The 24,569-nt window shown below is 44.8% G+C and overlaps 1 protein-coding gene across 1 annotated transcript; it reads right to left on the bottom strand.

Moving 5' to 3' along the window:
• Positions 1–23,067, bottom strand: T265_04317 (hypothetical protein; the record flags this gene model as incomplete). Its single annotated transcript, XM_009169026.1, has 8 exons — positions 1–726; positions 5,440–5,605; positions 7,398–7,507; positions 10,862–10,954; positions 17,622–17,759; positions 20,550–20,749; positions 22,292–22,707; positions 23,012–23,067. 8 exons carry the CDS (start codon positions 23,065–23,067, stop codon positions 667–669), a joined length of 1,239 nt encoding a protein of 412 aa, XP_009167290.1.
• Between the last annotated feature and the right edge of the window lie 1,502 nt (positions 23,068–24,569).

Here is a 24,569-nt window from a genome sequence, read left to right as displayed (position 1 = left end):
CATCAAGTTTTGAAGTTTCTACTGATATGAAGACAGATTCAGTAATAGGCTGCAGTGACAGTTTGTCCGAACTCATGGGATACAAAAAAGTAACAGAGCTGAAATTACATCTGGTTGTACCGGTCAACGTGAAAATTGTAAAATCAAAGTTTCTACTAATGGAACCGATCGTCACAGCAAAACGGTACCTAAATCACGTTTTATCGATTGTTACAGTGAAGGTAAAAATAAACACATTGCTGAGTAACGGAGACTGGTACAGTTAGGTGACAATATTCCGTGGACGTCGCTTTGAATGGCATAGGATACATAGAAAAATAAGAAAGCATCATAGAAAACAGGTCAGACATCTGCAGATAGGTAAATTGAAACAGGCAGCGTGAAGGACGAATAATATGAAGAAAATAAGATTTGGAGACAGGAAATAGCTGGCTCAAGCAGAAATTCCATATGCAGTAAGTGGTATAACCCGGGATACAAAAGAATGGCAACGAAAGAAAGAATATTCATAGAGGTGGGAGTCAAATAGAAAAAGCGAATATTTTCCGGGCTAAAGATGGACACAGGAAGGCAAAACTGGCGAGGGTTCGTGCAAACATAAGTCGAGGTAAGGTGGGATAAGGTGGCCGAGGTTGAATAAGCGTGGTGTTTATACACGCAATGACATTATAGAGTAGTTTGCTCTCGATTATTCGGCGCACATCCATCAGGCCCAGGGCGAGTTGTCTGAAAAGGATAGAAACATGAGGGTATAGTATGAACAAATAGCAAAAAGTAACAGAGTTAAGGAGGGTGTATAAAGTGAACTGACCACGGACGACATTCGGCAATGCGACGACGGCAAAGCTAAGGCGATTTGGACAACATCGGGCGCGTATGCAAGTGAGCAGCTATCTCAACCAGTACAGGGGTTTGAAGATGAAGTCTATCCCAGCAACATCTAGCGAAGAAGTGATTAGCTGTTTCAAGCACCACTACTCGGTTCGTTGTGACTGAGAAAATCCGTACACAGCCTCTAGCTGGGACATGATAAATGAATACACTAACGCAAGTCAGTCAAAAAGAAGCTGGCTGCCAGTGGTCTTGCAAAAAGGAAGGGTGATGAAACCAACACAGCCAATATTTAGTTGGTTTGTAGAATCATGGAGTTCCCTATTTGCCTTGGCCCGGCGTTTTCAAGGAGTTGGGACAAAACACCATCATAATACTAACGATAACACCTGACTAACGATCCCATACTAGCTTATACGAATATAAAAATCAAATTAGACGGTTGAGTCAGTGAGGTGAAAATGAGTGGGCGTATAATAACTCTGCCTGTTCAAGCGGTAGAAATGAGACAACCGCTTCCTTAGAACCATAGGTCGTGTGGGTTGGTGTCGCTGAATCAGTGAAGAGGCCATTAGAAAGCGTGTTCGGCTGTGCGACACGGACTTTCACCGAAGGTGTTCAGAAGCTGCATCAGTTAGGTCATATATTGTGAATGTCGAACTATCGTTTGCCGATCAGTGCTGTTTACCGTGCCCATTTCAGAGAGGCAGAAACAGAGTTGGCCAACCGTTGGTTTGGAACAGGGACAAGACAGATATTACGAAAAGTCTGGATGTTGTCGGTGCGATACGCCTTCCAAGATGGGGACTGCGTGAACCCCACTGCGCCTGATTGGGGACACTGCAAGATATGACTGCTAATAGATGTCAGTGTCGTTCTCGTTGTCAGTATCTATCCAGACTGCCTGAATAAGCGTCTGGCGTTGTAGGCACCTCGAAATGACTGTGGTAGTCCTTTCTTTGTTCCAAATAAGACTTTCAACTAAATCATGGTTGTACGGCAGTGAAGCATCAGTGTTGAACACTGATGTTATACTGTAGATGATGATGATGATGATGATAACTCCTAGCTATCTTCCTAAAGACGGTTAATTACCTTCAGCATGCTTCCGCGCACCCTCACAGCAATGATCCGGCCATGCACATGAGAAAGTGATGGTGAAAGTAGCACCAACTCGTCAGAAAAAGCACACGACTGTTTAATCGGATCAAACAACAGAGCCCATTTTCAGCGTAACGAAGTGCAAGGGGCAAACAGGACTCGCCTGGACTTTTGAGCACCATAGCAGAGCTACTACCAGTTTTTCAGACGCGATTATCATTTGACGGCCCACGCCGTCAGCCGGTTGTGCAGAAACCCACGGTTCAAGCGTCTGAACACAGGTCACTGTGCACCATGCGAGCAGACATAGATTCACCATAAAAGGCAATACGGCAATGCCACAGGTGGCACCATAATCCATTGCCCGGTTGTTCACTCGGTGGGTACATCATACAGTTCACAGGATTTCCGACTTGAAATGAGAACCGGTTTCAGCAACCATTCGGATGTGATAAGCTCATTGGTTTGCAAATTTACGTGCCGTTCTTCCACACGAAAGTCGAGTACAACACGCCTGGGTGGTATCTGTCTAGAGTCGGTGGGGGGAATGTAATGGGAGATTGATAAGCGGTCCTTTTGAGTGGATCTTTTTACAGAGACCTAATGGGGAAAAGCCGCAGTCTGTTGTGGAAGGGCTTGACTGCAGAAACCAGTTAGGGTGAGTGCACCAGATTAATTCATCTGTGAGCCGTATGGTGGAGGTGAACCGTGAAACTTGGTGGCCTGCAAATCTGGTGAAACCGTATAGCAGAAAAATTAGTGCTGACTCTCCTTGTTCGGGAAGTTAACGAATTACTCGTCAGGTAGGACCAACGTCTGTCACCCAAGGCTATGTAAACAATTTTGAATGGTTCATCAAGTTTTGAAATTTCTACTGATATGAAGACAGATTCAGTAATAGGCTGCAGTGACAGTTTGTCCGAACTCATGGGATACAAAAAAGTAACAGAGCTGAAATTACATCTGGTTGTACCGGTCAACGTGAAAATTGTAAAATCAAAGTTTCTACTAATGGAACCGATCGTCACAGCAAAACGGTACCTAAATCACGTTTTATCGATTGTTACAGTGAAGGTAAAAATAAACACATTGCTGAGTAACGGAGACTGGTACAGTTAGGTGACAATATTCCGTGGACGTCGCTTTGAATGGCATAGGATACATAGAAAAATAAGAAAGCATCATAGAAAACAGGTCAGACATCTGCAGATAGGTAAATTGAAACAGGCAGCGTGAAGGACGAATAATATGACGAAAATAAGATTTGAAGACAGGAAATAGCAGAAATTCCATATGCAGTAGGTGGTACAACCCGGGATACAAAAGAATGGCAACGAAAGAAAGAATATTCATAGAGGTGGGAGTCAAATAGAAAAAGCGAATATTTTCCGGGCTAAAGATGGACACAGGAAGGCAAAACTGGCGAGGGTTCGTGCAAACATAAGTCGAGGTAAGGTGGGATAAGGTGGCCGAGGTTGAATAAGCGTGGTGTTTATACACGCAATGACATTATAGAGTAGTTTGCTCTCGATTATTCGGCGCACATCCATCAGGCCCAGGGCGAGTTGTCTGAAAAGGATAGAAACATGAGGGTATAGTATGAACAAATAGCAAAAAGTAACAGAGTTAAGGAGGGTGTATAAAGTGAACTGACCACGGACGACATTCGGCAATGCGACGACGGCAAAGCTAAGGCGATTTGGACAACATCGGGCGCGTATGCAAGTGAGCAGCTATCTCAACCAGTACAGGGGTTTGAAGATGAAGTCTATCCCAGCAACATCTAGCGAAGAAGTGATTAGCTGTTTCAAGCACCACTACTCGGTTCGTTGTGGCTGAGAAAATCCGTACACAGCGCTGGGATGGGACATGATAAATGAATACACTAACGCAAGTCAGTCAAAAAGAAGCTGGCTGCCAGTGGTCTTGCAAAAAGGAAGGGTAACCAACACATGTTCAAGCGGTAGAAATGAGACAACCGCTTCCTTAGAACCATAGGTCGTGTGGGTTGGTGTCGCTGAATCAGTGAAGAGGCCATTAGAAAGCGTGTTCGGCTGTGCGACACGGACTTTCACCGAAGGTGTTCAGAAGCTGCATCAGTTAGGTCATATATTGTGAATGTCGAACTATCGTTTGCCGATCAGTGCTGTTTACCGTGCCCATTTCAGAGAGGCAGAAACAGAGTTGGCCAACCGTTGGTTTGGAACAGGGACAAGACAGATATTACGAAAAGTCTGGATGTTGTCGGTGCGATACGCCTTCCAAGATGGGGACTGCGTGAACCCCACTGCGCCTGATTGGGGACACTGCAAGATATGACTGCTAATAGATGTCAGTGTCGTTCTCGTTGTCAGTATCTATCCAGACTGCCTGAATAAGCGTCTGGCGTTGTAGGCACCTCGAAATGACTGTGGTAGTCCTTTCTTTGTTCCAAATAAGACTTTCAACTAAATCATGGTTGTACGGCAGTGAAGCATCAGTGTTGAACACTGATGTTATACTGTAGATGATGATGATGATGATGATAACTCCTAGCTATCTTCCTAAAGACGGTTAATTACCTTCAGCATGCTTCCGCGCACCCTCACAGCAATGATCCGGCCATGCACATGAGAAAGTGATGGTGAAAGTAGCACCAACTCGTCAGAAAAAGCACACGACTGTTTAATCGGATCAAACAACAGAGCCCATTTTCAGCGTAACGAAGTGCAAGGGGCAAACAGGACTCGCCTGGACTTTTGAGCACCATAGCAGAGCTACTACCAGTTTTTCAGACGCGATTATCATTTGACGGCCCACGCCGTCAGCCGGTTGTGCAGAAACCCAAATGTGCGACGAAATCGTTGTTTCACTACCCTTCAGCCACATGCTTACTTGAGAAAAGCCTGGATTGGTGAAACGTGCGTTTGCACCACTTAGTTGAACAAACTGAATAGCAACTGACAACACAAACACCATCTAGATCACATCGCGGACCCATTTCTTTGCTTGGTCAATCAGTTTGTCTCTAAATCAATTGTGCATTTGCACGTTCCAGCAGCCGTGCCCAAACAGCGATTAGAATGCTGACATCATTTGGGTGTGCAACAGACCGAAGAAGTTTCATCGAAGGGCGTGGGTCAGATTCAGACCCAGCCACTCAGCTCAGGGTAACAGTGTGGCCAAACAGTAAGGGAAGGGACATCCTCATATTTAGAAACTAAACACTATCAAATTTATTTGGCTGATCAACAGCCTACATCGGGAATTCAGCAAGATACTCAGGTGCTCACGTGGCAAACTGATTCACCTCTCTGTTTCATCCGTTTATTTGACACGACTGTTTGGTGTTCTCAAGAGACTACGTGACTTACGGCAAGTCAATATCAAAAAGGAAAATCAGTTGAAACTTATCATTCCTAAAACGTAGGGATAATGGAGCGTAAATACGATCAGTTGGTTGCGTGCCTTTTTGCCAACCAGAACGAGTGGGCAAAAGGTTGTACGAGAAACAGTAAGTGAACGAACCTGCTCGATGTTCACTGGTATCGATAGGGGTTGGTCAAGATCCACGACGTAGTTTGTAATTGAAGGTCGGAACAGCAGTTCGTTCATGCTTGATGGACCAGTCAACGATCCTCGAGCACCGACTGGCCAGGATTGTTCATCCGCTATCTTCCATCCACGCAAGAGACTGGAAAGTGAACCGCACAACAGTGTGTTAACCGGTTGAGACATGATTACACCTGTGGCAGGTTAGACCATCCGAACTCCATGAAAACCAGTGCTCTGGATTAAAAGCGAATCAAATGAACCCACAACAGTTCTGTTAGCGATCAGAAGGCTCAAATTTCGGAAGGCCTACTTGTATATGTAAATACGTTTTAACTCTGTACTAAGGTTGTCTGGACATAGCACGAACAGAAATCCTACTGCTAACGACTCGACTATCTGACTGACGACAGGGTATCCGACATGAACTGGTCAGCCACTAGACGGTGTCATTGAACGCTGCCAGAAGGAACAAAGCTTCAGAGAACTGGAAAGTTCGAAAACAAAGCCACAGGGACATTGGGATTTTGAACACATCCGATACGAAACCTGTGGGACAACTGGCCACATTTCGTCTCACACAGTGTTTTTAAATTCAATGGCAATAAACACAAGAGACTCGAAAACCATGAGGTCTACATTCTAGGTATTGATTACACTATTTTAGCTAAAGACAGTTGTCGGAAGGGAGTATTGGTCAATATGCAATGGTGCCACCAATATGCAATAGGCCCCCGCGAACTGAGACGGCATTCTCGACCACATGAGGAAAAGCCTGGTAAGCTACCAAACTATTCTGGAGGTTCATGACGTTCAAATAGGCTGAAAAACTGCTACCAGTTATCCCTCGAACTACAAACAACCAGAAAATTCTCCGTGCTGCCACGCAGAAAATTGCTCATTTCGCTTCCGTCACTGTTCTTCCCTGATGAGGCTGAATTACCTAGTGAGCTCATTCCGAACATCCCTGAGCTGGCACTCTTTTACCTCTTCGTCCGGATGGGCAAGATATTCGGCATTGGCGTTGTTCTTTTCATTAACCAGATGTCTCACATGCTGGTTGTTTTCTTTAAACCAGTCCGGGAGCCTCAAGCGGGATGCTTCAAGTGATGCCATGTTTCTGCTACTGGACTTAAAGCATCAAAGATCGTCAGTTCGGACGTTATATGGTGCCGGCACATCAACCTGATATTCTGGTCTTTCATACATTTTTATTCAACCGTTATGCATTCACCGATTCTTTCGCTGTAGTGTAGCCTCCAAAGCTGGGTGTTAGACTTTGTCGAAACCTCGCATCGCTCGTGTGATGCATATCTCTCAAATGTCTCGCTGGCGAATAGTAACGTAGTCCAGAAAGCTACTAGCATAGCTACATTTGTGCAGATACCTGATTGTTCTGGGCGTCCAATAGACTGGGTGTATTTTCTGTGGCGGTTCTATTAAGGTCACGGATCCAGATCCGTAACTGAACCGATGCACAACCGTTATCTCACTGCTAGTCTCTCGGCTCAACTGATTTATTTTGGTTGCACGTCAGTTGCGAATCGGAATAGTGACACACCTGAATGATCTGGTTTGCCTAAAAAAATAAAAAGTTCACAAGATCACGAGGAACACCCTGCTTATTAGGTGGGCTTCGGATAGATCGACCGACAAATAAAATACATTCTTCGCCGGAAAGGACACACCAAAATCCTGAACTAAGGCAATGACTGTAATTCTAAGTAAATCCGCTAAGCATGTGATGTAGATTTCACTGAGAATAGGAGCACATTGGAACACAGATTAGGGGAGGATGGGTTTGGTGTCAAGGTAAGACAGATAATACAAGAGAAGAACAGTCAAATTTCAGGAGACGAGGCTAATCAAGCCAATACAATCAGAACAAAACAATCGAGAGATGCGGATGTCCAGTGCATTACCGACAGACCTACCTCGGTTGAAGAGGGCCAAACAAGATGTAGACAAAATTCAAGCACCCGTTCTTTCGTGAAAACGGATTCCTGTGACCAGCTTGGCGAAGAATGCGCGGGAAATGCCGTATCTGCAAAAAAAATAATACAACAAATGTTACGGTTGAAAGGCAAAGCAAATATAGGTGGCAGCGGTCGTAGTCCGGGGGAGAGAAACGCAGCGTCCAGTAGCTTATTAAACTATATTAAACAAGTATAGCTGTTGTCGCAAATGAGGCTACTGACTCGGGATTAGTTGTAATCTCAAAATTATTTTTCACACAACTCATTTTGCGGACACGGCTGTTCTCAAGACATATCAGGCAACAACTCTGCAGAACAATCATTCGGAAAGGTACAGTAGGTCTAGCTGAATCAATTACATTACCGAGATTTTTAGCTTTGTAACTAGAAAATCAAGTACTAGGACTGATAAAGATATAGGTTACACACACACGGAAAGTACCAATTGCTAATGATAACGTCTTGGAGCAGTTATATCGTTGAACCGCATAGTTGCAGTTACCGGTTAGGAAGTGTGAGGTAAACAGTGGCTTTCATGAACACTGCAAAGAAAGAACCTGACGATTGCGACTGCGGTTCTAGGCATAAGTTAGGTCCAAAGGAGCGGTTGGGGAAACTGTAAACATGCATAAATTCTTCAGATTAAAAACAGCCCGTATACAAGCCCCATGTTGCCGGGCACGCTGGTCACAGGCCAAGGCCGGTCCAGTAAGTAAATCCTGCATGTTTGTTTGGTAAATTGTCACCTAACTCTGTGATTTGACGACTAAATGCTAGGTATCGGCAGGAGTTGTAAAAGCGGAATATTGCCCTCTGTTGCATAGGAGCATTACTTGGTGCAACGTGTTTGCACCTATATTCGGAAGTCCTGTCGAACTATCTACAAGAGATCAGATGGATTGTAGGTTACAGATGAGTCGAGAGTAGGTCACGTGTATCTGGCAGTTACGACATGAGTAATGTATACATGTCATCACGACACGGCGAAATATGGATTGATGGGTAATAACATCACTAGTTCCCGCTTGTTTTGGTTAGTTTGGATGTACAACAGCTCGGCCTAGGAACAGTAGAAACCCAATCAAATAGGCGACTCATCCGAAATGTATTTCCCCGTACTTTATCCCGGCCAGAATTTATGAAGGGGCACCCTTGACATCGGGTCCACAGGCGGCCCGTTGATCACAGAAGAAATCGTAGAATTTGAGTCCAATAGTCTACGAATCCCAGCAACACAGACAGCACTGATAACTTTCGTGTTCCTGTTCGTTCCCAACTGTCGGGGCATAGGCTTTTCTCTTATTATTATGCATGGATGAATAAGACATGGAATACGATTCATGGCATAAAATGACTAAGTGGGTGCGATATGCCATGATGTCTGCCTCTCACAAGCTTTCCGCTGACTTCTCGGTGGGTTCATTTACAAGCCGAACCCAATTATGTTTGAGACATTGGTTATCAAAAGCCAGAATGTGTCTTACCATATTCTGCTCACAGAAACGGTGCGCTGTAAATGCATAACCAAAAAAGGAGAACACCGTTTCCCAGGACCTTTTTCAATCTAAAGATACACCATTCTGTAGTGGTAGCAAGAGAACCAAAGAATCATTAGCAGTGTGGGGCTTTTAACCATTCTGTAGTGGTAGCAAGAGAACCAACGAATCATTAGCAGTGACATTACGGCATAAAAACGAGCGCTAAAGCAGGAATCGTCCTTCACGGCTTTCAATACATGACTCCGAAGTACACAGGTAACCTCCCAAAAATGACTGTGCCTGTTTTGAGGAAATTGGATGGTAAGCGAGGGTGTCGGTAGAACGAATTTAACTGCCTTGTAGGCCTTATCCTCAAATTATTGACAAAGTTTCACCACCGGAAACGAGAGACATAAAATAGAGGGAGAAAACAGTTTCCAATGGCTATCAGTTTGAATACAACGCTGAATATTTGTCTATGTTTTACAAATGGAATGAGTTTTTCCAATACCGATCTCCTGAAGTTTCCAAATTTACAGAACCATGAAGACAAGCTCAGTCGCTTTTGTTCATTCTTCACATTCGACTTCACTGAGTTTTCAGGCTCTTAACTTTTTCTCCACAACAATCGAACAGGATTTCTAAAGCCGACTTGTGTAGGCTGCCAGGTAAAAGCCGGACCACCGCTGTGTTTCCGACGCTCTGAAGTGGGCGGGGTAAACAGCACCCATTGGAAGACGATGGTTTGGCATTAGAGATACATGCAATGCAGATTCTGATGGTGGAAACATTTCTTGATGAAACTCCCCACTGCACAACCAAACACTCGCTTTCTAATGGCATTGTTACCGATTCGGTGACGCCCACCTACACGATACATGGCTCTGAGATAATGGTCATCGAAGACCTGAACACGCCTTAGTTCCGCTGTTTGAATGCCGATATGACTGGAGTATAGTGCAGCTACACACCATGCACAATCACTCCAGCCGTCGTAGTCTTTTACCATCATCTCCACGTTCAGAGGACATAGACAGCATCTTAACGCTAAAAGGAATATCCTATATCAGTATGTTACCAATGGACGTTAACAGGTATCAGAATCACTTATGCTACAAAAAATGATGGGATAAGAGAAGCAAGACAGAGTGAGCCGATTGGATCGACAGCCACCAGCTGGTCATAAGTAAGCGGTAGGTCGGCTGATCCGTAGTTCTTATGTTTACTAATTGTCTGACTGCCTTTAGCGTTTTTTATTTGGGAGTATAGGCTACATCGATTGAAACACGAGTGATTTAAGTGGGAACAACAGAACCTACACCGCTCCAGACGGTTTGGGCTGTACTGTACTTAATGGTAACCGATAGGACGAGGCTTGGAATCTGACGTTAGTTGAGTCAGGTGGCTGACCTGTACTCATTGTGGTGGGCAACAGTCCTACCATCACACCACACTGTGAGAGGCATCGCTGGGTCAATCACAACCCACCCCAGTCTAAGATGTCTGCATCCTGATTGGAGGCATTTCGGCTTTGCTGGAGCATTTCATATGAAACGTAGAAAAGTCGCTTGGAAGTAGGTGAGTATTATCTCTAACATTTCTCGGCTTCTGACGGGTACCCCTACTGACATTTATTTAAAGCCAGATAGATAAAATAGAGATACATCGCACCCTGACCTACGAGCTCTACTGCGGCTGTTGATTTGCCAACCTAGATATCAGTGGCGTCGTCCACCACAGCACGAACGCAATATTCAGACTACATGAGACTATGTTCTTTATCTTATCCAATGTGCAATCCTGTGGAAAGCCAATCGCTCATTCGTATTGTCATTCGTCAGAACAACGGTTGAACAGGGCGAAAAAAAACATCGCCTCAAATGTGGGCTGAATACGAAAAAAGCTAATATAAAGTCACATCCCGTCATTAAAAAAGAAACTTACGTCTTCGTGGGTGGATAATTCACGACAGACCAACATTGTGTGGTAACCAGAGAGTCCAAAGACGGTTAGAATAGTAAAAAATGTTACAAGTATCTCCAACAACGTAAAAACCGATCAATCAGCAACACGATTCGAGTTAAGGAATAAGGTGACTGACACATATGACTGAATAAACGATACACATCCACTCGGAATATTTCTCGGCTTCAGCCGGTTCGATTAAAAATTCGCAGACTGTTGCCCGCAATAGCACCCGATTTTCGTATAAAAATAGCAATCTGATATCGGTGAATTACCAAATACACACGTGCTTGACCTGAATCTCCCACCCGCAATGCAAATACGATAAATCACATGAGTCGTCACAGAATGAAAAAGCACAAGAAATTCAAAAGAGATACGGAGAACGAATTCATCTGCATGCGCTGAGGTGTGAACTCTGAAAGTATTACCTAACTGGGTAAGCATTGTGCAGTCAAACGTAAAAATAAGCACTGAGGTAAGATGAAGAAATCGGAAAACTGCGCCGAAGAGATCAGCAAAAATACATCGCTATGTACGAGTCTCATTATAAGAAGCTGCAGCTAGGTCGTTCGCGGGGGTGGGAAGAGGATCCGGAGATTCATACGGAAAGTTGGAGTGATGAGCATTCACATTAGGTTGCAGTACGAGCAACAGAAGCTGGAACAAGCCCATATAAAATAGGTGACTGTAATGCTCGGCGTTCGGTAGGCTAAAACAAATACCACTATACTTGCAGATAAAAAAATTTGGAGGACGTCGCTTGATATTCTATCATATTTTGAAACTTGATTCCAAGGGCCAGATAGAGATGCGATGGTCCATCTCGATAAAAAAGAGCAGTAAATCTAGAGGCAAGATACACGTCAAACACCATGATAAATGAGAAGACTAAGCGCAGGCGTAACCTACACAAAGGACCGGTTCAGGTCACCTGAGAGTTTATCCCTGACTACTCCACCGTGAACGGTCTCGCAGCGGTAATAAATGAAACGTTACCGAACAATCGATGATAATGAAGACTAGTTACAAGGTTGCTGAAAACTCTCCAGCAGCTCACTACTACACCCTTCTTGGGGCTCATTGTCAACCTGATGTCCTGCTTGAATCCCAAATGCTCGAAAACTGCTAACCAATTTGGTTTTAATGGGGTACTCACAGGAAACCCAGCTGAATCCCTCATTTATGATATCCCTCAACTAAAAGTGCTGCACAAAGATCACTCCACGTTATGGTTGGCACAGTATTCGAGATATCAAGAATGGTCCAGTAGGGTTCAAAGCATCTGTGGCGCTATCAGACTCGGAAGTGATGACAAACGGGTTAGTCCATCGACAGAACCAAGATAATGAGCCGTCGTTCAAGGCATTGGACAAAGGAATCATATCGTTCAAAGGTGAGCACGTTCGCCTGATCAGACATGAATATTCAGATGTATCTAGTGTGCGGTAAAACTCTCGTCTCGTACAACAGATGTCCAGAGTAGAAATCCCCAGCATGGCCAGGAATAAACCATAATAAGGGTAAACCTCGAGCCCTGTTCGCCCTTCGGTGTGGACTGACCAGAATAATTACACCAGAACATGAGGATGACTGTTCAAACGAGAGTGATGTGAACGTAGTTTCAAAGATAATGAGCCATCGTTCAAGGCATTGGACAAAGGAATCATATCGTTCAAAGGTGAGCACGTTCGCCTGATCAGACATGAATATTCAGATGTATCTAGTGTGCGGTAAAACTCTCGTCTCGTACAACAGATGTCCAGAGTAGAAATCCCCAGCATGGCCAGGAATAAACCATAATAAGGGTAAACCTCGAGCCCTGTTCGCCCTTCGGTGTGGACTGACCAGAATAATTACACCAGAACATGAGGATGACTGTTCAAACGAGAGTGATGTGAACGTGAGTTTCAAAGATCCCACAACCACCAACGACTACTGCTGCGATCTCTCGAGTATCGTACAAATTCATATATGAGGCAATATTGGGCAGCATATTCAGTTGAAGTATAGCATAAACAAGAGACCCAGCTGGGATTCAGGTGTCTCCCGTGAAAACCAAATTAGCGTGCAAATGAGTGTCTGCAGAAAGTGATGCAACTGACCTCATTAGATCAGAACTTCCGAATCCTAACACTACGGGACAGAGTAATGCTGCACTCTTATGAAATTATCTCACCAACTTATTGGGTTACACCTGTATGATCACACAGGCATCGGAAGTGCCATGTGCAGTTATGCGCAATATTTTCAGGACCCTCAAAGTGGATGAAAAAGCAGAGGTACTCATGCCACCAATAAAAGAATGGGAAGATAACCCAATGGAGAAGACCCAAATGGTCGTAATCGTAGTGAGTTTTGGCCACCCGAGATTGTCGCTGCAGTTCTTAGTACATAGACGCGCCCGAACATGCAACTGCATTTAAGTGACCACTATAAGGTTTGCTCCAACGCATCAGCTCCTTAGCCCCGGATCGAGTGCCCTCCCGAGTGGTTTGTTCCCTCCGAAAGTGGCAAAAGTCTATCGGATCGGATATGAATGAGCTCCCAAGGACAAGAAGTCCCTCGGAACATGCTAAAGAACTGAAATGGGGCAACGCGTAGAAACCCTAACGAAACCCGATTGCTTGGGACTGCCAAACTGTATTCGTAGTATGTATGAAGAGAGTCAATTCATACATAACACAGTACAGCGGTCAAAGCAAAACAACAAAGATTGTCGCAGAGAGCTCGCAACAGTCAGTGTTCCTCATAGGACACCCCGGAGCACGTGGCAACTTATTATCCTTCCAAGATGGCCTATTTTTGGAAATCAGTGTAGATGCTGTGCACCAAAGGCTGTATCTGTTCGACGCAACCACAAATTCATAACTACCGTCATTCAATCGACTGGGTTGGGCTCATATGACTATTAGGCCACCTGCATTGTATTATAATCACACACACCTATGAATTAGAGGTCAGAGCAATCTCCAAATGTAAGCTCTGGAATGCCTAACGGATGACCCTTATAAGGAGTTATCAGTCTAAACTGACGTAGCCTCAATGTAGGCCGTATGAATTTTCACACATACTAGGCAATATAAAGCTATAAAATCCTCAAAGACCTAAGGAAAGAATGCACCGGAACGAAGGCAGTAGGGTGTACGTACATATAACGAAACAATAACTAACAAACCCTAAGTGAAATGCGAGCACAAAGTATGACAGCTGGATGTGAAAACAGGTATTCGTTCAAAAATAAGTGAAGAACGGAATAGAATATGCGACGATTCGAGTGCCTTGTGTAAAAAGTGCAGGAAGTCAAAGGGGCTGTTAACGGAGTTCGCAAAGTGACGGAACGCCAATCATCTGGAACCCATATTGTAAATCAACGACAAGTAGGAGATCGGAAACTTGCGTGCGTGGTTATTGGCAGCATAAGCCAAAAAAAGTAGGACCGATAAGCTTGCATTCAGAAGCCGTGAAAAATCTGCCAGCTCAGGTTCCCTCAGTACTTACTATGAGTCTAACACAACCACGATTAGGTTTCTGTCCTTAGGAAAAGTCACACATGACAGTTCACAATAACGAGAAAAGGATATGATCCCGGGGAGCGTTTGACCACGACCAGTAGATCCTGGGTTTCTTTATACACTGTACAGAAGAGAGGAACAAGCGCCCATTTTATGATAAAGGAAATGGATGCTGCGTATCTTCTCTGCCTATGAAGAACGATGTGCAGCAGACCTCCGATACAATGCAAATCTAAGGTCAGCCATGAAAAGTACAGAAAGATTCCGCAAGTAAAGAAACCACACAACGTTCATGCAGCCAACATTAGTTGTGAATAATAGGCTTGCCAGAATTTTTTTTCACAAACCCCTACCCAAATGAACCGTGAAATGCGAATACAACATGCAGTCAGTACCCTGTCAAAGTGATATGTCATTGGCAACCAATGTCAGTTAACGATAGGTGTATGGGTTTGCCAATCAAGCAGCCTATGTCGTATGACCTCAAGTCTTAGGTTTGTGCCAAGTGATCACAGGCGCGTGGAACGGGGCCGACGAATGCACTGCCTATTTATCAAGAGAACAGAGCTCTGGCTACTGGGTTTGAGAAGCAAGGGTTGAAGTCGCAGAGTGGGTGTTAACCGGCTTCTAGGATGACGTCCACACAACCTTCCGAATCCCTGACAATTCAAGATATGAATGTAACTGTGTATAAACGGCATTTTCGACGTCAGGTTCATCCAGCATTATCTGCTTGGAGTTTAGTTAAATTGGGATGTTTGAGGTAATTTGAGTGGGGAATAAATTTCAAACAGATTGATACGGTGCGGATACGGACAGCAATACCATGCAGGCCGGTAAACCTAACAGAACCCCATCCACTCAAAGTGCGAAGCCCTTCAGTGCAGACTCTGGTTAGAATTTTCATCACGAACTCTGATGCGGCTACAGTAGGGGCACCAGAGAATCAGTCACAGACTGTAAGGACCCAAAAAATATAAACAGTGGATTGCTCAAATAGCCCATAAAGGGCCAGTTTTCCCGGTCCGTTCGCCGCGCCTCTCACAGTCCACTTCAGGAAAACCAATTCTGGTTCGTCTCACAAGGAAGATGTTAGGGTTTAGCGACGTAGAGGCATCTTTCTTCCACACTGGGTGGAACCCGAAGTTTTCTGAGCAGACCACTAATACGTTGTAGTAAACCTGTCTCACTGAAGGCAATTTGGATGTTTATTTTTTGGAAAACCATCATAGTCATCATTGACAGCAACACCGGATGAGAATACTGGTGCTTCACTACTGCTTAACAATGTCAATTAGCTCTGTAATGAAGAGGAAAACAAGATGAATGGAAACAAAAACGAAGTGGACATTGTTGTGAGAAACTAGTGCCTGCAGGAAAGCTTTTGGAGAACCCCACATACACCCATAATTACGCGAATACAAAGAGCGCACGATATTCCCGAACTTTTGGTGCATAGCATGTTGCGCAAGCATGATGAAAAGAATCAACCGGTCGACAGAATCGAAAATACTTTTGAAGTTAAGGGACACCAAAACTGTAGGACGGCCAGATACTTGTCGTTGCTCCATCGCTTGACGCAGTGTGAAGATGTGGTCCACAGAGCCCTTCAGCGTTTGGAATCTCGCTTGGTTTTCGGGTACCGTAAAACAACATAAACAAGCGAGGCGAACAGCCTGGTTACAACCGGAGTCAGTCTAATTCCTATGTGATTGTCACACCCACTGCAAGCACCACTTTCGAAAATGGGCCTAGGTGGTTCGGACGATCTCTTTCGCCCTAATAGAGGCACACTAGTAAGACACGCAACAACTGAGGATTTCACCACTATCTTTGAACAGAGCGGGTGGAACGAACAACTCGGTGATACTTGAGAGACAAAAGGCATTTGCTTAGTCCCGAAGCCGTAGGAGTTTCTAAATTCACTGTCCAGAGCTGCACTGTGGGTCGGGGACCTAACTGAACAGGTGCAGGTGGCCAGTTAACTTGTTGCTCAATGTTTCCGAAAGACCAGTACTTAGAGTAAACTTGGACACCTCTGTTTCCCTTGAAAATGGGTTCTCAACAAAAACTGATGGGTATACATGCAGAAAACTTGATCGTTCAGTCACAACAAGAAGCCTTTTCGTTTATAAAGTCAACCCAAGTCGCTCACTCTACATATCTCTTATTCCGGCCACCACAAAGACCGAACAACATTGGACTAATTTTCTCTTCAAAAAGTAATTACTCTGGATATGATGGGCGGCTGCAATTCGCAACGTAAATAGATAAATGATAATAAATCATAACATGCATGGAACCGGTTCATCTCTTCGTGGGAATTAGTCGCAGTTAAGTGGAGTAGCGAAGTAAACAACGAATGCAAATGCATCGTTTGCATGGATAGTGCCTAGAAAGAGGCGGTCAGCTGCTGAACTCAAAGCAAGCGGTTACCATGCTAGGCAAGCGTGTTCACCGTGAGATGACTGCTTAGCCAATAATCATTCAGACAAGACCCATTTAAAGAGAAAAAGGGCATCCAAATACTGAGAAGTCCTCTACATTCTGTATTGGGGGCAAGGTGAAGGTGACAAATTATTGTCAACCCAATCGACAAATGAATCATCACACAGACATCAATCGGACCGCACAATGTTGAGGGTTTTATGCAGCACGTGATCGCTATCCTCAATTGGTCCCTATTTATCGGCCTCCCTTCGCTGTAATCCATATCCGTATGATCAAAAAAAAAGTAAAACTAAGGAAAACTGACCAATCCTATGATCGTTGGGCAGGTAGATCTCCGTAACAATACACCGCACTCTGTAACGCGAAGTTCAAGGGGATGGTTCTGTGTTGTGCATGTGTGCATTTCAAACACATTACACGTAAGATCCATAACTCGAAATCACAGTTTTTCGAATGTCTGAAAGATTGCGCGTCCATATGGTTCGCCGTACGCAGTATACCAAACTAATGGGGGATTCGGCTGTTGCAGACAAGCAAAACAAGAACACGGAGAACGAGATGGGGACAGTTGGGCATTGGAGGCTATGGCCAGACGGGTCCACCGAAGTATAATGGTTGTATATATCTTGCGTTACAGAGGAGCATGATGCTAGTGTCAGTAAAGTAACAGAACTCTATTAGGGGTGGCGGCTCTGTCTGTTGCAGACATTTCGCCCTTCATCACTAAAACAAATTCTACAGACAAGCAAAGAAATACGATGGCATGGACTTACACAGTACAAGATTGACGACAGCAAACACAAGTATGTAGACAGAATACAAGGATAGGGAGTAGATAAACAGGACAAAGAAGCGGTAGTTTCTGCGCCCAATACAGTTTCCGACCCAAGGACAGTGATGATCAAACCGATCTAAAAGGAACACAAGAGGTAACGTTAAGCCGGTAGTGGGAACGGTGCTTGTATGCCAGTGGAGCTTCGAAGAGCGCAAAAGCTGGGAAATATTCTTCAGTATATGAAAGAAAAACAGTCAATTGTTGAGACAACACGAAGGAATCCGAGGTATTAGAAGTAAGTATGCGTCTCGGCAGTGCCTCAGTGGGCGAAAAGATACATGAAAAAGAGAACCGTACAAATGCTAAATGTGGTGCGCCAAACACAGAAACACCGGCTTCATAGTTCACCACAATGAAACTTTGTGTCGAAATCTTGTTCTCAGCAAACCCAATAGCCACAAAAGTGCTGGACAACGAGAGAATCTACCCTGATAAAATGGATGTACATTCAGACAGCCCGCTATTTTACTCAGTATAGGCGATACACACACTTGATTCGAGTATTTAGTTACCCTACATTACATCGGCTATCTCCGCACCTTGAGTGCCTCAAATCGTAGCTGTCCAAGAACAGTCGTTGGCTGCAAGGCTGTCACAGATATCGATCAAGTGGCTCGGTCGTGGACAGCCTGGAGACCCATACGTTCAACATTAACCTTAACAGTACCGATCCGGGTTTCCAGCTGACTGCTTAGACGACGCCATCGTTGGCGCGATTTAGTGGCGAGAACAGCTCTGAACATGTACGGGTCCAAACAATCAGAATCGACGTTGTCGGCTAAGCTGTTCAAGTCGAGATTTTCAAACCCCGACATCGGACTCCTTGAAGCGACACACGATTCTGGAACCGTACAATAAAGACCAATGGTAAACAAAATGTCCATGTTGCGAGTGTCTACGATTCACATCGGCTAGATCTCGTGAGCATAAAGTAAAACGGGCTGGATGACAGACTGATGAATACAGATTTCATCTTCAGGTTGGTTTCTTACCTTTACAATAGTATACGGTTCACTCAGGAACGCTAAACAACCATTGTTCAAGAGAACTGCAACTTTGTCCTTAGGCTGGTCGTTCGGGAGAATGGTTGAGTCGGAGTGTCTGAACTCACGAACAATCTCTAGTGCCACTAAGTTTTTGTAAATGATACCAAAGAGTTAGGTGCTGTGGGAGCTCTGTTTGTGTGACCTTCATCTCAATACGAACGGAAGAAGCATACTATCGGACCCTATTGAGGGCTTGCTGTAACCTGTGATCTGCAACGAAGACAACTGTCATTCGCGAAATCAAGATACAATGTCCACGCATTCTAACGATTCTCCGGTCCACAACGTTCGTCGATTGGTTGTTGCGTTATCCAATCAACCGCAAAATCAAGCAGCACGGGAGAAGTCGAACAGGTCTGTAAAACCCAAAACGACAAGCCGGAATGTGACCAATATTCACCGTACAAATCGCTAGGGGAACATACTCTCGTGGTTGCGTATTGAAATTTCAGAAACCTGTCTAACTTCGCAGGGATAAGGTCTGATTCTGATATGTTCCACAATGTCTCTAGGTTCACAGTGTCGAGCACCTCCCGGAAATCGATGAAGCGGGTAGCAGTTAGCTGCTAACATCTGCGGTGTTGTTATTCTAGACCAAAGCGAAGAATGAGGACTTGGTCGGTGCAATCTTCCTCTGGACGAAAACCTGTCTGATTTGGTCAGCTGCATGAGTGTCTTTCGCTAGCCAAGCGATGCGTAAGGATGACCAGTACTCTAGAAGCTACATCCGATAAGCTTATCCACAGCAGTTGTTACAAACGGATTTATCACGCTTTGTGGTAATGTAGAATGATAGAGAAGTAACAGGACAGAAACACTTTGCTATCCCAGACTAAACACAGTAGCTTACGGAGTAATCCGGAAAGCACGATAGTGTGTGCCTTATATATCACTACAGGGATGTACCTTCAACAAGGCCTTTGAGGTTTCCCAGCCTAATGATGACCTTGGTTAGTCCTCCTTTCGTTAGAGAGCCATAGCCAGTGTCACATGACAAAAGGGACTCAATGGTAAAGCGAATGTGCGTGCATGCAATTGAGGAATTATGTAGAATGTTCTTTTCAAGGGGGAAGTTCACCGCTGGTATCGGAAATTATTCCGCCAGATGTGGTACATGTGTTGTGCGGAATTGCACGGAATCTTGTGGTAGAAAGCGAAATAAATGAGCATAATCACCTAGATTCGACGCAGCTTCCATACCCAGCCTGTTCGTCCACTAGAGATCGCGGGCATTCTTTGAAGGCTTATCGGCTTGGAGACCAACAGTGCGGTAGTTTGGCCCATCTGACAATCTTATCTCCTTAGTTTGACCTGAAAACCGAATAATGCACTCTGAGATTCGGCTAATCTGTGGGCTTGGAATGGTTCCTACACACGACTATTGTGTGCTAATATCATAAAGCGCTACAGAGTATGCATCGAGTTATCGACGGATGGCGCCAGATGAAACTGTTACCAGCTTCACAGTCAGGCAGGAAACCATACATTCGAGGAATATGGCGCACTGGCGTGTCGCACGGGTCGGTACGGACACTAGCTAACAGCAACTACGGTGTTTTGTCAACAGCTGCTTATAGCACATGAAAAAGGTGTTTGATGTGATGCTAGATACCGAGTTTTGGCTCGTAAACGGCTACAACAATGCTGTTGAATTTTGAGGTTTAGAACCTTGGCGGTGCAATCCTGAAATTGATTGATTCGAATGCCACCAGCCCGTCTTGAGCCAGACCATTATATACATAGGCTATACTATACTGACAGGTAAACGAGGCGAAGACAATACACACATTCGTCATATCAACTGTAAACCACCTACCGACACAATTGTCACAAGTGGAACAATGAGAAGCTCGAGGAGGACGGAAGAACCGACAACTATGGCAAAAATTCAACCGCATCAAATGATCACGGATCAGCACTTGACGAGTGCGAGCACCGGGCGCATAACTTCGAACAACCGAATTCGCACTATCATTGAGAGGGAAATTGCCCGTTCCGTCGACCTGGAAATCTCCCGTCGCTGCATTACGGAAGATGGTAGACGAAGAAGGAAGGAAAATAGACGCTAAGAAACTGGAAATAATGAACGGCGGAAAGTATGCATTGAGTTTGCACAATTGAGAGTTTCTAAAATGAACAGTGAACAAATGCATTCAATCATCCAACGAAACGCACTGGGTAACACAAGGAATTAGCGGAAGTATTTATATAAGATTAGAGGCGGAGTTGCGAGAGGGTGGGAACTCAATTGGTTGGAACCATGGTGCTGAAGCTTATCAACGGTAGCAGATGTCTTCTGCTGTATCAACAGAATCGCACTGAGAAAAAAATATCTTGACCTCTCAAGCGAAACGAGATTTTTGCAAAACTAGCTCGCCTGGATTTCGTCTGTGGTTCCACCATGTATAGTTAGATTAATCTACGCCAAATAGTTGGGAAGCTAAGTGAGAGTCATCGCCAGTGAGCATCTCATGCATTCTGAGGCGACCGCAAACCACAACCTGCTAGACAGGGATTGGTCATTGCAATTGGATGGTCAGCTTGAACTGGAACAGGATGAAGTGCCAAAAATACTATGATAACGCGAGTTCATATCATATGGCCTATTACCAAGTGGGCCCATGGCTTCTCAGGTCCAGTGGTGTTTATCGTGTGAGCATATTACTAGTGTTTTGTAAGTAGCAGGGATATCTTGAAGTTTCGATTACAGGTTTTGGACCACGTGGAACTGAGCCCCAGTAACGGCCCAACCACGGTAGTCCTTCGGTCCTCTAGTGAATCCTTATTTTGTGCGATGAACTCAGAATCTCTTTGCTGATAAGACCCACTACAAAACCGTTGAGCACGACCAGTGCTTAGTTATGCTCCAATTGCCACAGTCTAATTGGTGAGTTACATCGTTCGCTACGAGTAAACATGTGGCCAAATTCCAAATCGAACAAATTCGACCTTCGTTACAGTTGTAGTCGATCACTCAGTGGCACGTGGTACGAATAATGACGACTGTAAGTTACAAACAGCACATTTGGGCCCGCGTTCACCAATGAAAGATCAATCAGCACAGTAAACGCATGAAAGTAGCAAACAATGAGGCGTTTATGAATCCGAGTTGTCTTCATGTTTCTTAAACTGTCTGGGAATCCGCCGGGAAGAAGTAACTCATGATGAACGAAAAGTGAGCCCTTATACTATTGGTGGATAGGGACAGGTATCTAAAGGCTTGCATAGTAACAATGTTGAACAGAATTTCGATCCTAAAATCAGGGTAAAGCAACCGTGCAGCAGCACCTGTTTTTGGAATTTTCGATTTAATGTGTCTATGGTCAGTTCGTTCGCGTATGAAGTAGTTGGCGGTATGTCATTCATTCAGTGTGGCAACTGAGGTGGGCAGAGGAGCCAGATATGTTAAGGAATGTACTAGCCGTTTTAAAAATGGTGATCTCGCGATCGTCCCATCAGAACGACCAGATGAGCAAACAAGTAAAACACTTCAAGGCAAACAGATGCGACATTAGAGCTCACAGGCAATAGCAGTTTAAGACGAAAACTCCACTGAACGTACCTATGGAGATCTTTATCCATTCGGCTTCGGCTTCGGTCGCTCGTGGAATAATACCCGGATCGGTGAATGCGGTACGCAGAAACGTGAGAAGGACGTAGAGAAACAGAACGACCGCAAAAAGCGGCAGAGCAGGGGAGAGAACCGGAGTAAGCATACGCACTTCGAACGCGAAGAACAAGGCGGTAACGACGATTATTAGAAAAAGGCTCAAATAAAATACGGACATTTCGCGAGAATGAACTCCACGTCCGCGGCAGCAGAAACGGTTTTTGCCCATGTGCACACGGTAATACGGAGTAGGCACGGCATGTCGCACCTCACATATTGTGGCTGAGGTAACTTCTGGAGAGTTATACATCATTAGGATTATGGAAGGGGTGACATGATCTCTCGGGAATCCTGTTCTACCATGGATCCTGTAAAAACATGGGAAATAGTATATGCGTCTGAATTTGACTGGGGTGTAATCTAATATACTGACCAACATACCGCGATAAGGTCAAAATCAGTTCTTAGAAAAAGTCTAAACCCACTAACCCTAGATATACCTGCTGTCCACGAACAGCCTCTCATGCCAAGGTCTCATAATAGTAAACCTGTTCCGACGAAATGGGTTCAACAGTCAACCGATAGGAGAGTCCGCTAGGGAAATAATCAAAGGTCTGTCACATCATCAGACTACGAAGTTAGCGGTGCAGCATTCAGAATGAACGGGTTTACCTGTAGGATTCTACGACTTTTGGATCAGCAAATGGGTCAGGAAGTGTGTTGAACATAACAACCAGGAGTCTGTTCGCTATTGAGTGCGTGACTAGAACATGATTGGTAATGTTCACAATCCTTAGTGTGCCTCGTGAAGCTCGAAATGGTTGAGGTTAAGGCACCGATTAAATGACCGGAAGGTCCACGGTTTGAACCCGAATTCGACACTTCCACTACTACTGCCTAGACCTGGGAAACCTGGCAGTATCATAGGCCTCGTGTTTCCTTCGGGTGGCATGACGGCTAGGCGGCATTACAGCTGAACGAGTGCGTCAAGTAGTAGGGTCCACATCTTAGAGAGCAACAATAACTTTGTATGTTGTGGGGTTTGCGGGATGTGCATTGCTCACATTCACATCACACTCGTTTGAACAGTCGTCCTCCTGTCCTAGCGCAATTATTCTGGGGGGAAGCACTGGACTCGAGTTTCGCTGTTATTAGAGCTCATCAGTAGTGCGGGAGTCGAACTGAGGACGTCAAAATACCTTCAGCTTTTTTACCATCGATGTCTTCGGAGCATTGCCCAGGTCTGGTGGGAACATCAGCTCAGTAATGCTGAAGTGCGTCGAATGGTGCTCGGAAACAACTCGCCCATGACAGATGGACTGGATAAAATCCTCAGGTTGCGCGGGCTTAGTCACGTGCTCCGTTTGCCAGTTGACCGAGTTCCTTGAACGGCTCTTTCCTCACAGACACGTGAAGAGTGGGAACGAGTCAGGAGAGGTCAAACAATGGACTGAACAGTGAAGTATGAAAGCAATTACTACCAAACTCAGATGCACTACTCATTGCCATCTACCTGGATGGGGCCATGAGACGGGACATTGTCCAAAATGGCCAGTCCGCGGCAGCAGAAACGGTTTTTGCCCATGTGCACACGGTAATACGGAGTAGGCACGGCATGTCGCACCTCACATATTGTGGCTGAGGTAACTTCTGGAGAGTTATACATCATTAGGATTATGGAAGGGGTGACATGATCTCTCGGGAATCCTGTTCTACCATGGATCCTGTAAAAACATGGGAAATAGTATATGCGTCTGAATTTGACTGGGGTGTAATCTAATATACTGACCAACATACCGCGATAAGGTCAAAATCAGTTCTTAGAAAAAGTCTAAACCCACTAACCCTAGATATACCTGCTGTCCACGAACAGCCTCTCATGCCAAGGTCTCATAATAGTAAACCTGTTCCGACGAAATGGGTTCAACAGTCAACCGATAGGAGAGTCCGCTAGGGAAATAATCAAAGGTCTGTCACATCATCAGACTACGAAGTTAGCGGTGCAGCATTCAGAATGAACGGGTTTACCTGTAGGATTCTACGACTTTTGGATCAGCAAATGGGTCAGGAAGTGTGTTGAACATAACAACCAGGAGTCTGTTCGCTATTGAGTGCGTGACTAGAACATGATTGGTAATGTTCACAATCCTTAGTGTGCCTCGTGAAGCTCGAAATGGTTGAGGTTAAGGCACCGATTAAATGACCGGAAGGTCCACGGTTTGAACCCGAA

Source organism: Opisthorchis viverrini, assembly GCF_000715545.1.
Source record: "Opisthorchis viverrini unplaced genomic scaffold opera_v5_70, whole genome shotgun sequence".
NCBI lineage: Eukaryota > Metazoa > Platyhelminthes > Trematoda > Opisthorchiida > Opisthorchiidae > Opisthorchis > Opisthorchis viverrini.
Note: the sequence above shows the minus strand (reverse complement) of the source record. Positions and strands in the feature narration are given on the sequence as shown.